The sequence below is a fragment of the Magnolia sinica genome, chromosome 13 (genome assembly GCF_029962835.1).
Source record: "Magnolia sinica isolate HGM2019 chromosome 13, MsV1, whole genome shotgun sequence".
Classification (NCBI taxonomy): domain Eukaryota; kingdom Viridiplantae; phylum Streptophyta; class Magnoliopsida; order Magnoliales; family Magnoliaceae; genus Magnolia; species Magnolia sinica.
In genome coordinates, this window is record NC_080585.1 from 26,903,230 (window position 1) to 26,918,183 (window position 14,954).

Below are 14,954 nucleotides of genomic sequence, written 5' to 3' on the forward strand. Positions count from 1 at the left end.
TTGAGCAGTCACTCTCTCTCATGGGTGTTTCCTCATTCTTTATTCCAGTGCCTCTAACGGACTCTGCAATTGATGTTTAACAGAAATTAAGCACTGGTGCATTGACATTTCATACGCTTCCCCCTCAATAAGAAAAAGCCACCTCGCCAAAGGCCATTAAAAGAAACTACAAATGGTCATTCGATTCCTTGATTTACACCTCAAGCTTTTCACTTGCACATGATTCTTGCTAAACGTAAAAACGTTTTGGTTTAACCATGCAGCTCCATTTAAGCTTGTAACCCGTTATGCGTTAGAAATCTCCGTGTTGATATACTGCAGGCTTTTATATATGAGACAAATCGACACGGAAAAGTATCATCATCTTCGATTATCTTTAAGCAATCTTAGCCCTCGATCATGACTACACCAACCATCTAAGCTACATGAATTTTCTATGCAGGAGATTCTTCTTATTTCCTGATTTTGAGTATTTTAGTTAAACTTCAAATGACTCCATGATGACCAACAGTTGGATAGGGTTTGGGCCGGCCTGCTAACCAAAACTGGTAAATCATCCAGTCCTGATTTTAAAACGTTGGTTGAAAATATCGGGCATAAAAACATAACGAGTAATGTTGTAATTTCAATTGGCAAAAATAACACAGATTGGACAACCAGGATCACTCAATCGAAGCAGTCTTGAGCAGTGGTGCAATAGATGACATCCCATCACATTGACACCGAGCGGTCTAAAACATCCTGGCGTTGGTAGAGGGTAGTGAGAATGGGCTTGAGGTGCCTAGCCTTGCTTATCTTTTCAATTATGAGATGAACCTTTATAAGGTTCATTCCAGAAGAACACTCCTAAGGGATCCTGCAAAATTAGGATCCAAGACTAATCCCGACTTTTGCAGGGCCATGTCCTCCATGGAGATCCAACACACTAAACGGTGCCTGCCTCTGCAGAAACGAAATTATGGAAGCTTTAGAAAACCCAAAGACACTGCAAATTGCGTATAGGAGGAGAGGGCGGCGAAGAGGGCATGGGGTCTCTTAAGGGACCCTAATGGAATGCTAACAATTGGCGGCTGAAAAATCAGGCAAATGCACTTGCTGCATTTTCACATCCCCAAACACCAAGCTGACAGGAGCTGCTGCGGATGCCCACCAACTGTGATTTGGCAGTACAGCCAAACAAACACACCCAAAACCAACGTTGTGGGTAACTTTCTTTAGTGCCACAGCTACTAAAGGCCCCAAAAGGGAACCAGAAAAAACAGACTATATAAATGCAAACTTACATGAAAAAATAGAAGACATTCTGACATCGTTACCTTTGCAGCCCATCTTTATGCAACAAAAAATAGGAAGATCATTAGGAATACTACCAATACAAAGAATATCTTGATCATCAGCCACCGGTTGGAGGATATCCCATTGAGGTACTTCAGCAGTGCCCCTTGCGCTCCCTCCACATTTGCCAATGTGTCCTCCATGTTCTCATCGATCCTGCAACATGAACAGCGCATGAGCTTAAATGGCAAAGAGCAGTCGTGGTATTACAAGCATTGGTAGCAAACACGCGCGCATGCACACATACAAATCCAACATGAAGTACCCCAATGGACTTGCACGTTCACCTGGATGAGATCAGGTAGCTTCAAAATGGCCCACTCTAATGGAGAGTGGTGGTTTCACACCAGATCATATGTTACATACGAGTAACTCATGAATTAGGATTAACATTTGCCATGCTGAAGTGCATTAACCTTCACCAGCCTTTGCCACTGAATGTGCGGAATGTGCTCATTGATCTGAGCATCCATTAGCCATCTCTCAGGTAGGCCATTACCTGAAACTCAGATTGGATAACCACCTCTTGTAGCCTCCAATGTGCATTTGATTGGGCAGTCAATACAATTTGAACTACTTTTTCAACCCTTTTAGCAGAAATTGCATCAGCCGTCCAGCAATTGGAGGGCGCAGACTACTACTGCACTCAACAGTGAAAGCCAGTGAAGCTTAACAACCTTCACCAACCTAGTGTTGTTAACAAAACCCCATAAATTGTAGCCCATACAGTATATCAATGTTGTCAAATCGCATATGCCAGTGCACACAATCGCATATAGATTCAACCCTACACATCCACACGTGGACTATCGGCCATCCGCAGAAATATTTCATCATGCGAGTGCTTGCACAGTTGCACTAATGTACAGGTGCATATGAACACGTCTAAAGGCGGATGTGCTTGAATGTATGTAAGCATGCATCTGCAAGTGTCGATGTATGACTGCATGCAAAGGACACTGCCGAATATGGTTCTATCAAAACGAGATACAACCTGATGGCGACCTCTCCTTGCTGGGAAACCATAGTGGCCAGCTGGGTAAAGATGTTGCTTAGTTCGTGAATGGTCGATTCGACATTTTGAAGAGCTTCAGCTCTGCTCTGCATGTAAGTGTCTTGTACTGGCACCATTTGCTGTTGCTGTTGTTGTTGCTTCTGTTGCTGTATCAATGGCTGTGCCTCTGAGGGGGGATCGCCATTATGCTTCCTGGAAACCAAAAAAGAAACATATAGAAACTGACCCTTTTCTTCTTTTCCCACCGCTATGCTTCAAAAGCATGCTTTCGTACTATGTTCCAGTATGAATTATACAACTGACGTGTTTTTGGCAGATTACCAGAAAATCAGAAGAGCAAATTGGATATATCACTGATGATCAAATGAGCTTTATTTACAAAAGATGCATGGTCACATCTGGAGTGTACACACTGGATGATAGTGTTCGCCAAATGATCGCCATCAAACCTACGGTTACCTGGATCATGGGTCGTTTTGGTATGTGGGGTGGTAATTGCTACACAATATGCTGCTACTTCCAATACGCAGTACGCTAGGGTAGGATCATGTGCATCACTCCAATACATCCACTGGGTATGCAATATGGCTTTATGTATGAACTCATATTGCAATTTATATATGAAACAATGAATGTTATTGATACAGACTGTGCATGGTGAGTGTTATACTATAACCGAATAGAGTATAAATCTTTTGATGCAGGATACGTGATCTAGGCTAGATATGATGTAAGAAAATTACATATAAACTAAACTATATAAAACATGAATTTCAAAGGATCAATGGAAGATAGAACTCCCCTTTTAGCGTGGGCTTAGGTCGAATTCAAAGGGGCTGATTTGGTCTTTCTAGGGTTAGGAATATGAGAATCTAGGGTTATGGATTTGAAAGGAATTAGGGCATTGAAAGGATTTGGGAATTTAGATTTTTATATAGAATTGAGGATTAGGGTTTCATAGGGAATTGGGGATTAGGGTTTGGGGAATATTAAAAGAACTAGGGTTTAAAGTAGAATAGGAGTTAAGATTTTAGGCAAGGGTTTAAGGGATAGGAAGATGGATTGAAGAAAGGGGAGGAAACGGATAGAAGGCGCTAACCGTACGGTTGTACGGCCCTGTCCGTACGTGTAGGGGCTGATGGTGATGGGTTGGGTTTGGTGGGGTGAGGAATGGCGTCCTCAGTATCTTTACTTTGTAAATATAAATTTTCATTAACCTAATCAATAGTAAGAGTAAAGAGAACTAGTTTAGGTTGTTAAAAATAGCAATCTGAATCACACATGACCCATAACCCAAAACGCTCAATCTGGAACATATAACGCAAAGGGGTTTCGCATTTTAGGTAACACTGATTAAACCATGAGTTGACAGTAATCAAATGATGGGTCGCGGCACCACCTGGCAGAGGTGAACACACTGATTGATGGGCCAAAACCTCTTAGTGGGTGGTGGGTGCTAACCTAGCAGATGGGCCCTATCACTCAACCACCTTTAAATCACAATGTAGAAGTGATCTTTTCCCGGTATAGTGATCAAGTGTATAACCTATGCATTGGATCATTCCTCCAAAAAAAGAAGAAGGAAACATCCATTTTATTCGACATCAAAGACAGGGACCCATTTGAAGTTCACTGTTCACATGACAGCACATGACCTTCCACATCAACAAAGTTTGGACTTATTTTGCATAAGATAAACAGTAGGGATGCAATTGAATGCACTATCCAATAGAGTTACAATTACTAGTACAAGAAGAGATTGCACATGCAACACACGTGAGGAGAGGAAGCTATTTGCATTTTGCAACATGTGGGGGGAAGAAATTGTAAAAGGGGATTTAACTGATACTCTCATGGAGTATGGACCTGATACACGTGTATTTATGACACATAGAATATGCTATTTAGTCTAAACATTCAAATTTGGAAACCCAGAGCTCAAATAATCATATTGTCCAAGCAATCCTATCCAGTTATTAGTAGATAAATGTTTCATAAATTCTGACTATAAGATATTGTTAATTGAGGGTACTTACATGTCACAAGTCTACTTTTTCGATAATCAAATCAGTATTATGTTTTGATTTACAGTTTATTAAATTATGGATAGCAATTTCAAGTATATGCCAAAAACACAAATCTCCGTTCCTGTGTATCAACCTTCATGCTAGCAAAGTATCCAAAATTTATCTAAAAATTGATACGTCTGGCAGAAAGAAATGATTTTCCTTGAAATTAGCAAAATGCCATTAAATTTAGTTTTAAACCCTCCTCATGTCCTTAAATAATGCATAGTTTTAACAAGGATTTTTGCCACTGTGCCCGTCTTCTCCAGTTCTCCTCTACTTTATATAGTTGAGATAATGAGAAAAGTTAGTGTGATTCATGTGAAGAGAGATTGAAGGGGTGATTCACAGCACACATGCCCTGGCACATTTTAAGCTATACAGGCCCAATCATAAGTGAGTCCCAAAGGGAACATTCCACAGCCCAAAAACCATGCTGGCCTACTCATCAGGCGGTTTACACATGAATGAGAAAAATTCACAAGTATAATAAAAATGACCAACAGCCTATATTCAATTTGATTTCTTTTTTGTTTTTCCTGTCTTCTTTTTTAATTTCCACGTTACGATTTATGTAATTGGAAGCATCCTTAGCTTTTGTCCTCTCCATGATTAAATCATACATTTGCAAGTAAGCACATTTGCACATGGAAATGCAGCCTATCCTAATCCTTACATGCAAGAATAAGTTCAAAACATCCATAGGCAAGAAGACTATCTGCCCGTTCAATACTGGGTCATGTAGGCCTATAAGTTTACCTTGCAAACAGTTGAGATGAAGATGTTGAGCCATTAGCCCACGGGGGAGGGGGGGCAGTTGAAGTACTAGAAGCAGATCTCGTGACAAGAGGACGCTGCCGAATGAAAGGATTTGTTGCATCCTTTGAAGCAGTTGAAGAAAACAACTGCCTTCTATTCTCATGAACCTTCAAGTTCTAAAAAAAAATCCAAGCAGAGCAAAATCAGTTTCCGAAATGGTAAGTAAAGAAAAGGTTGTTGCCAAAAACAAAATAATAACAATAATGAAAAAAAAGGAACATTGAGGTTTGGCCTACCTCTGTTCGCATTGTTAGCACTTCTTTAAATTCTTTTGTGGCACTCATCAAACGATTCTTCAGATTATCCACAACAGTTGTCGAATGACTGGTAGTATCACTGGAGATATTCCTGCTTTCATTCTGTGAATTGCAGAGGAGTTGCAAGTCCACCACCGCCGAGTTCAAAGCAGTAATGTCCTGCTTGATGACAGCTGTCAGCTCTTGTATCTCCACAGTTGGATCATCAAAAACTGATGTCCTCTTTGCCACTGCATAGGTGACAGGGAAAAAGTTTTAATCCCTTATGCTCTCACAAAAAAAAAAAAAACTTCAGAGAGATATAGGATTCAAGAACTGAGTGAGACCCAATAGATCATATATGATATGTTTATCTAACAAAAGTTGAATCACTCCATTCCGATTTTTTTTTCTTTCCTGAAGGTAACTACCAGGGAGTGAACCCTGGATCATTCGCACACACTCCATTCCGATTTTGAAGTTCCAATTAATTGAATGAAACAGCACAAAATGTTCCTGTAAGATGCATATGCACCACTGTTGTAAATAGCGAAGAGTGTGTAGCTAGTGCTCACCCCTCTCAAGCGTTAGGCATTTGGTTGCACCAAATATCATCCTAGATGCAAATATCATGATATTTTGCACCAAATTAGACTGATTCATCATCGTCATCAATGCCTTATCCGAATCAATTGGGTACGGCTACATGAATCTTGTTCCGCCATTCCACTCTATCAAGGGCCACACCTTCATTTGGACCATGGGTCATCAAATCTTTTCTTACTATCACCATCCACGTCCTTTTGGGCCTTGCCCTTGCCCTTGCCCTTTTAGAGCCTTCACCTTGTAGCAAATTAGACTGATTAATAATGAAATATCATGAAACTTTATGATATTAGGTGCAAGTGCAACCAAACACAACCTAAAATCAATGGTGTTAAAGTATATAGGGCAAATATCAAGTATATAGACAAATAGCAATTGAACTAATTTAACACCATCACATTATTTCACTAAAATCAATGAAAACATTTACTAATTTTTAGTGAAAAATAGCATAATATAACGAATCATTGAAAATATTAATTGTTTTTTACGTTCAGGGAAAATAACTTGTAGAATAAGCAACATAGCGTGTAGGGTAGGCTGTGTACCATGCAACGTAGCCCATAGCATATGCTACTTAGCGCGTAGGGCACACTAAATGCAGCTTAACCTATTTTCAGGAGCTACACATGGTGAAGGCTACTCTATGTTATATGCTACACGCTATGTGTAGCGTAAGCTATGGATTTCTATAGGTTTTTTTATGATGAATTTTATACTAACAAATGAATTTAAGATACGAAAATTTCCACTTTTTTTTTGAAGTGGACTTACAAATGAGAGAGAGAGAGAGAGAGAGAGAGAGAGAGAGAGAGAGAGAGAGAGAGAGAGAGGATGTATTTTATACGAACAAAGTCATAAAGCCCTGTTCGCAATAAAAGAAGTCTATTCTGAGCAGCTCTGGCCTACATAAATAACTCTCATAAAATATCTCAATCTTGCAATACAAGATAAACAAGGAACCTACAGCAAACTCCAGATTCTACTAGAACTCCCATGTATCGGCAACTGCATAGGCTTCTAAACCTGTCTGCATTCTCTTCTTGCAGTGTGTATATGAGACCTTAAGTATTTGGAATAGTTGACCTCACAGTCCATCCGAAATTGATTTCTATCATCAAAGTTATGTACTCCACAACATGGCCTTATCCACACAAGCAAACGGAGAACATACAAAAGCATCGGAATATAATTCCCTAGCACTCAAACAAAACCCATTGTTACCACAAGCTTTTAATAATACATGTGATATGTCATTATGTACAACTGCCTCCACTATAGAACAAAGGAAAGAAAGTGCTAATCTGCAATTAAATACTAGAAACCAAATAGATTTTCTACATATGCCTCATCCAACACAACGATTTTTATCAGCTCTGTATCTAAGAGAATTCATATGAGCAGGTTGGTGATATGGACCATCCGGTTGGATCGTTGCTCCCCATGGTCCAATCAGATTGTCGGATTGCTAGACATCAGGCCCTTACTTTGATCCATCTCAGGTCAGTTTGAACTCTAGATGTCATCCAGATCTTCAATCTGGATGGTCGAATAAGCATAATCTGTAGTTTAAGCCCTTGGGTGGGTCCCATCTGTCCAATTTGCAATTGGATGCTGATCTCTGGGGCAACCAACGATGAGACCACTTGTGTATTTCATTGGGTTTTTATTTATTTTCAGAGATGTGGTCTCCATTGGATGATCAATTGGTCCTACATCAAATCCTAAAGATGTTTTCTCATGCCTACCAAACCTTCACTGAGTATCTTAGTCTCTCACAAACTTGACCCCCTTTTTTTTCCTCTCTTAATAAGCTCTATTGTAGTAGTAAGGTTAAGCCACAGCTTGAAAATGGTGAATCAGTTACAAGCACAATAAACCTTCCACATACAGGCTCTGGAAATTATCATTTTAGTGAGAAAAGGATACCAACTACAAAGTCCCATGATTCTGTGTACCACACACCTCAGGAATCATAACATTCGCACTGTGATACGTATGTCCAGAAACTGTAAAATCAAGAGAAGAAGAGATCGAAAGAAGAGAGATTTCTAATGTTGTACTTAAAAGAAAAGATTACAGGCAAGTAGTTGTTTCACAAGAGGAGACTTAAGGAGATAAAAACATAAAAATCAGATTAGATCCCGTAGTCCTAATCTCAATCAAAATTTGGCACTCCACGTGTACATAGATTTGTGTACACCGTATGTGTAGACTAATCTGTCCCTCTCAAACTGGTGCATGGATATCATTCTAATCCCTTTGACTTATGAAGATCTAGGGAAGGAGGAAGAACAATGCAACTACCTTTGACTGCCAAGATCACATGTCTTGCAATGCATTCTAATTAAATAATCAATACTTGGTCAAGACTACCACCTAGCCATTTGCCCACTTAGCTCCCCCACATATCTCAAGTGAGACTTCTTGAGTGACTCTTCGAGGTGGTTAGAAGGAATGCGTATGATGTATGGTTGACTAGGATGGTGTGTGGGTCGTGAGGAAGATGTATGATGGTGTAGGATGATGTATGGTTAGTTAAGAAGGTGTATGGATGGTTAGGATGTTGCGTGGACCACTAGGATGGAGTGTGGATGGCTAGGATGGGGTAGAGAACGTTGGGGAGAGGATAGGGTGGAGATGGTGCAAAGCGGATAGGGGAGAGTGGTGGTTGTGGCTAGGATTGTATAAAGAGGGTGATGGGTAAGGGATGGTGATGGAGATTGGTGGGCGCAGTGCAAAGATGGTGTAGAGAGTGATAGTGGTGTGGAGATGGAGGCTAAGGAATGATGGTAGGGAAAGGAATTTAGAGATGATGGCTGAGGGTGGTGGCTAGAATTAGTTGGTGGTAGAGGAATATAGAGATGGTGGCTTAGGGTGGTGCACAAAGTTGGTGAATAATGAAGGAATTTAGGGATGGTGGCTAAGGGTGGTGATTGGTGGAGAGATGTAGAGATAGGAGCTAAGAGTGGTGGCTAGAGATGGTGAATAGTGGAGGGATGTAGAGATGGTGGCTAATGGTGTTGAGTGGTGGAGGGATGTAGAAATGGTGGCTAAGGGTGCTAAGTGGTGGAGGGATGTAGAGATGGTGGCTAACGGTGGTAGTAAGAGGTGGTGGGTAGTGGAGGGATGAAGAGATGGGGGCTAAGTGTGGTGGCTGGAGGTGGTAAGTGGTTGAGGGACGAAGAGATGGGGGCTAAGGGTAGTGGCTAGAAGTGGTGAGTGGTGGAGGGATGTGGAGATGGTGGGTGGTGAGTGGTGGATGGATGTTGAGATGGTGGCTAAGGGTGCTCAGTGGTGGAGGGATGTAGAGATGGTGGCTAACGGTGGTGGAAAGAGGTGGTGAATGGTGGAGGGATGAAAAGATGGGGGCTAAGGGTGGTGGTTGGATGTGGTGAGTGATTGAGGGATGAAGAGATAGGGGCTGAGGGTAGTGGCTGGAGGTGGTGAGTGGTTGAGGGATGTGGACATGGTGGTGAAGGGTGGAGGGATGTAAAGACAACGACTATGGGTAGTGGCTAGAAGCGTCGAGTGGTAGAGGGATGTAGAGATTATGGTTAAGGGTGGTGCTAGAGGTGGTGAGTGGTGGAACTGTATAAGGATGCAGTGATGACGGTTAATGGTGGTGGCTAGAGGTGGCTAGAGGTGGTGAGAGGTGGTGAGAGGTGGAGGGATTTAGAGATGGTGGCTAAGGGTGGTGGCTAGAGGTGGTGAGTGATGATTGCATGTAAAGATGGTAGCTGTGTAGTGGCTAGAGGTGGCGAGTAGTGGAGGGATGCATAGATGGGTTAGATGGGTCCTAAGGTTAGGCTAAAGAGAGTAGAAGCAAAGTCAAAGGTCCCTCCCTGATCAAGTCCGATCGGATGACTTGTCGACTTCGAGTTATGTGGGTGCCTACAGCGAGCCATAGGCAAGAATCAACTTTATTTAGGAGTTGTTTGGCACCATGGATTTGAGGCGGTTTGAGGGGATTTCATATCCCCTAGTATGTTTGGCACATAAAGTAACTGGGGGTTTCAAATCCCCTCAAAGAGGGGGTTTGAAATCCAAGATGAAAGCTTGGATTACATCTAAAATCCTTCCAAGAGCAGCATGTGTGGCATGTGTTACTAGGCTATTAATATATTGGACACATGGTCCACTGATGATATCCCAAAACAATCAGATTATCAATTGTATCACTATAATTACTTTAATACGATGATATGCGCCGTCCAAACATTGCCCATGTAAATCAACGGTTAAAAATCGTTGGTTAGTCACTCAGATGTGATCTTGTGCTGGTGGTCCATCCGAGAATTGGAATTTCATCATTTTTAGGCAAAGTATATATTTCAACGGGCTTATTACAACCATTATGTCAAACATTACATACTTACACTAATTAGAGATGTTAAAGTTGATTTAGTAATGAAATTCAAACCCCTGTAAATACACTATATGTAGTTACTTTTGGATTACAGGGGATTCAGAATCTAGGGTACCAAACACAACAAGAGGATTTCAAATCTAGGGGGTTCCAAATCCATGCTCCCAAACAAGCTTAGGCTTGAAGTGGAGGCATTTCCATTTGAATTATTGTCTTAACAAATAGAGCCAGTCCTTAGTTTACTGAAATGGATGGTCGTGACTAGATAGAAGTTGAACAGATCTTGGAGATTGGTTTAGGTCAAGTTTTTGGCTATAATCAGAAAATATCTTCACATATTTATGAGTCCATAATCACAATTATTTATTTTCATAAATGGAAGTTTTAGAATTTCTGCTAGGGGTTCCTTTCCTCTATTATAGGTGCGAGAATCTCTTTCTCACAGTTTTTTTTTTCAAAAAGATCATTTCATTGATTGAGAAGATAACTTTAAAGAGAGGGAGGGTACTCAGGCACAAAAAATAGAACCTGAGCCCCAGAAAGAACAACTCATTCTCATTCGGGAAGGCCAAAGGGAAGGGGCCCTCCTATCATATCAAAGGAAAACAAACAAATCTCACAGTTATACTGATACATTTCTAGCACTAATTTATCTCAACAACAAATCTCGGTTGTCGATGCTCATTTGCTCTTCTCCATTGGATGAGAAACAAACACAAGACACGACCAGAAAAATCTAGACATACTAAAGATATAAGAAATTATATTCAAAAAAAGAAAAGAAATGCAAGGATACTCTAATCGGACAATGAAGGGAGAGAAACTACTGTATCAATCAACACAATCATCATTATTGAGAGAGCACTATAAGTATAACGCATAAATAAGCAATTCTCTCTAAGAAATGTGTGCGTCATGGATCAAAGAACACCAACTGAATTTAGAGATTCCATAACTTACATTTCGCGAGCTTTGCAAGCTTTTGCGACGTCTGATGGATCCCATACCCAATCTTTGAAGCTCTCTTGTTAAACTCCGACTGGATTGACACCGCAGATCGTGGCGGTCCATCCGGTTTCGAGCTGCTGCTGCTCGGCACATTTGGCGTCCCCGACGACGAGAACGACTTCTTCAGCCTCTCTGCTACCGTGAGGAACTCTTGTGTACGGTCACGATACGACGACTGCCCAGGTTTCACAGGCATTTCAAAATTTCGCTAAGAAATCCCTAAAATCTCAGGAAATCCACCTTCGAACAAGATAAAAACGCAAGAAGCCACCAGATCTAAAACCCTAGAAATGCAATTCGTATAGAAATGAGAGAAATCACGATTCTGAGATATAAAACCCTAGATCTGGGTCGAGATCTCTGCGAATTATGAATCGAAGGGGTCTACGATTTGGAATTCGAGCGGTTTCATGAGGAGATTGAAAAAAAAGGAAAAGGTGGAATCTGCGTCGAAATAGAAGGAGAGAAAAACGAATATAGATTGGAGACCTTATACAGAAACGAGAGAGAGAGAGAGAGATCTGGTGTTGCAGAGGAGGTCTGGAACGAGAATCGACAGCTGGAGAAGAGAAGAACCGAAAGGAGAGGCCGCGTTTGGACACTCGAATTACTGAAATTTGAAGAATTTTGTGCGTCCTGATGACACACAGGCATGTATTAATCTCGAACGTTCATATTGCAGGCCCTTCCGTGGATGGACGGTTCAGAAAAATCTCCAAGATACAAACCTTCTAACAACTGCAAAATAGACGGTTATAAGAAAGCGACATAAGCCGTCAAAGAAAAATAACAAACTTTTGATATTTAAATATTCCAACGTGGAAGAGTTCACGGTTCTGTCCATCTGCAGTAGAAACTACATGATCAACGGTCTAGATTACCAAAATATGAGGCTCACTCATAGGGAATGGATCACGCTTTCATGTTTATCTGGTGGGTGCACTTTCCTGGTACTCGCCAATGTCAACATGGCAGAGATGATCCGGACCGTTCATCAGCTTAACACCTATTTGAAGATGTCGTCATCCAAATCAGGCTGCTCGTGTAGAAAAGAATCGACGGTTAAGAGAAATCAGTCATTATACAATACTCTCCGTTGAGTGATCCTATGGTTCTTGCTCGAATGTTGGGCTCATTTCCTGCGTCGCGAATCAGGATCCGCCGTGAGTCACTACCCACTCGGGCCACATGCTGACTGGTCAAATGATCGGAACCATCCATGTTGTAGACTCATATCGACCACCCTAGGAAATTTGGACGCGGATTGCGTCCTACCCCCGCCCGTCTCTGCTGGGAACGGGCGGGAGCTTTGAGTGGCCACCCTATATAGCTACTGTAGGTACGTGTCATGCGAAGCATTGACGCTCCTCGAGCTCCGAGTTGTACAGACGGTTCAAAGGAGATCAAAGTTACATGGCTCCACAGTGATGTATTTATTATATATACAACGTCCGTCTATTCTTAGAGTTCATTTTAGAGCATTATTCAAAAAGTAAATTATATCCAAAAATCATCTGGACTACATCACAAATGGCAGCAGAGATAATGGTTTTCACTGTTAAGCAATTCATAGGGCTTACTATGACGTTTATTTTCCATCCAACCTATTCACAAGGCCAAAAAGACTTGCATTAAGCGGAAAAACAAATTTTATAATGTTCCAAAACCTCCTAAACCCCAAAAAAGGTTTCAATGGTTGACCTTCAATCCCTATTGCTTTTTGTGGTGTGGTTTGCTTGATGGTTAGATCTATCTTATTTTTTGTCTGAAGCCTTAGCCAAATGAATTGATAGATTAGATATACCACATAGCTCGTGATCAGACTGACAAAACTTGCTGATGTTGATAGGGCAGCCATATAGCTGATGGGAAGTACATTGGCGAATCGGCTTCCTTTATTTTAGAGTAAAAACTTAAAATTGAGGCCCATCAAGAGCTCAAGTACACCACACCATAGGAATCAGAGGTGATAATGATTTCCCTGTTGAAACTTTTCTGATTGCCCCCAAACTTATTCATAAAGTCACGTGCATCTGGGCGAAGAGATAACAAAAATATCCGCTCCATCCAAAACTTCCGTGGCACCTAAGAAATTTTCAATTTTCAATGGTAAGAGTTTAATCCCCATCGTGTCTCATTTTTGGGCTTCTACCCTTGAATGATATGAAAAAATAATAATAAAATAAAATAAAAAATAAGACCACACATAAAAGTGGCCACTCAAAGCTCCTGCCCATTGACGCAATCCACGTTCAAGAAATTTATAGTGCAATGACGTCTGAAACGATCACTATCTGAAAATGAAAGGACAAGATCACTGCGGATTATGGAATAAATAGTTTTTTATTACCGTTTTGATGAGAAAATGAACGGTTCAAACCATAGAACCATCCCAGCATGAGTGCTTGAATGGGTGGCGTTACACACCTGAATTGTGAATTGCAACGACGCCAAAAAGAACTCTCAGGCGCTATGAATTTATAGGTGGGGCTAATTTCTCAGTCCATGTACTAAAATTCTCCCAATGGAAAGATCTTCGACCATTCAACCAAAGTCTACAAAGAAGCTGTTGAGAAAGAAGCTACATCAAGGGTGACCATCCAAATGGCAAAAGATAAATATTTTCTACTAAGATTTTAAATCAGCCGGATTTTTGGAAGGTGGGCCATCACAATGGGTCCCATCATATCAACACATGTACAAATTTAAAACCAAACGTGTTGTATCTGGGACCAACACTGTATAATGGACGCAGTTTAGATACTTATAGGTTGAATAGTGAGACTCGCTACTGAAGTTACATCACCAAGTTCTGTGGGCCCCACCATGACTTGTGTTTTGCATCCACTTAGGGGTGTACATCGAGTCGAATCGAGTCGAGTTGGCCTCAACTCGACTCGGCTCGACCAGCTCAAACTCGGCTCGGCTCAGTCCTCGAGCCTAACTGGTCAGCTTGACTCTGTTCGGTTAGCAGCTCGGACCGAGTTCGAGCCGAGTTCGTCATTGAGGCATATCTACAAACACCTGAACTGCAACTTCAAAATCTCACTGTTTTACAAACAGAGGTAATGGTTTTACAGGTATTTAATCAAACACCTTCTAAGCAACATAAAAACCAAGAAAACAAAGAGAAAAATAGTATTTGTTTCATGTACATACCTTCCTTGCCACTAGCCACATTTCGTTGAGTCATTTTATCAAACAGTTGGTGAGCAACATCAATGGCAAAGTAACCGAGTCACCAAACTAGTTCAATCCGAGTTCGATTCAAGCTGGATTTGATCCAAGTCGAGTCGAGCTGGGGCTTGCTCGAACTCGGCTCGATCTCATTTTCGAGCTAAAAAAATTAGCTCGACTCGGCTTGAACTCAACTTCGAACTGAGTCGAATCGAGCTTTTTCGAGTCGAGTCGAGCGAGCTAACCGAGCTAGCTTGGTTTGTGTACACCCCTATATCCACTCCGTTCATTCATTTGGAGAGATCATTTTAGGGCAACAGACA

The 14,954-nt window shown here is 41.2% G+C and overlaps 1 protein-coding gene across 2 annotated transcripts; it reads right to left on the minus strand.

Moving 5' to 3' along the window:
* Positions 1-1,246: 1,246 nt before the first annotated feature.
* Positions 1,247-12,148, minus strand: LOC131223346 (syntaxin-32-like). Of its 2 annotated transcripts, XM_058218728.1 has the most exons (6): positions 11,407-11,544; positions 6,047-6,314; positions 5,472-5,722; positions 5,176-5,351; positions 2,330-2,542; positions 1,247-1,491 (listed from the first exon to the last, which is right to left on the minus strand). In XM_058218728.1, the coding sequence occupies exons 2-6, from the start codon at positions 6,141-6,143 to the stop codon at positions 1,332-1,334; spliced, it is 897 nt and encodes a 298-aa protein (XP_058074711.1). In that variant the 5' UTR covers positions 6,144-6,314; positions 11,407-11,544; the 3' UTR covers positions 1,247-1,331. The 2 variants fall into 2 exon arrangements, with proteins under 2 accessions (XP_058074711.1, XP_058074710.1); XM_058218727.1 differs by lacking the exon at positions 6,047-6,314 and having other exon boundaries at positions 11,407-12,148.
* Positions 12,149-14,954: the final 2,806 nt, after the last annotated feature.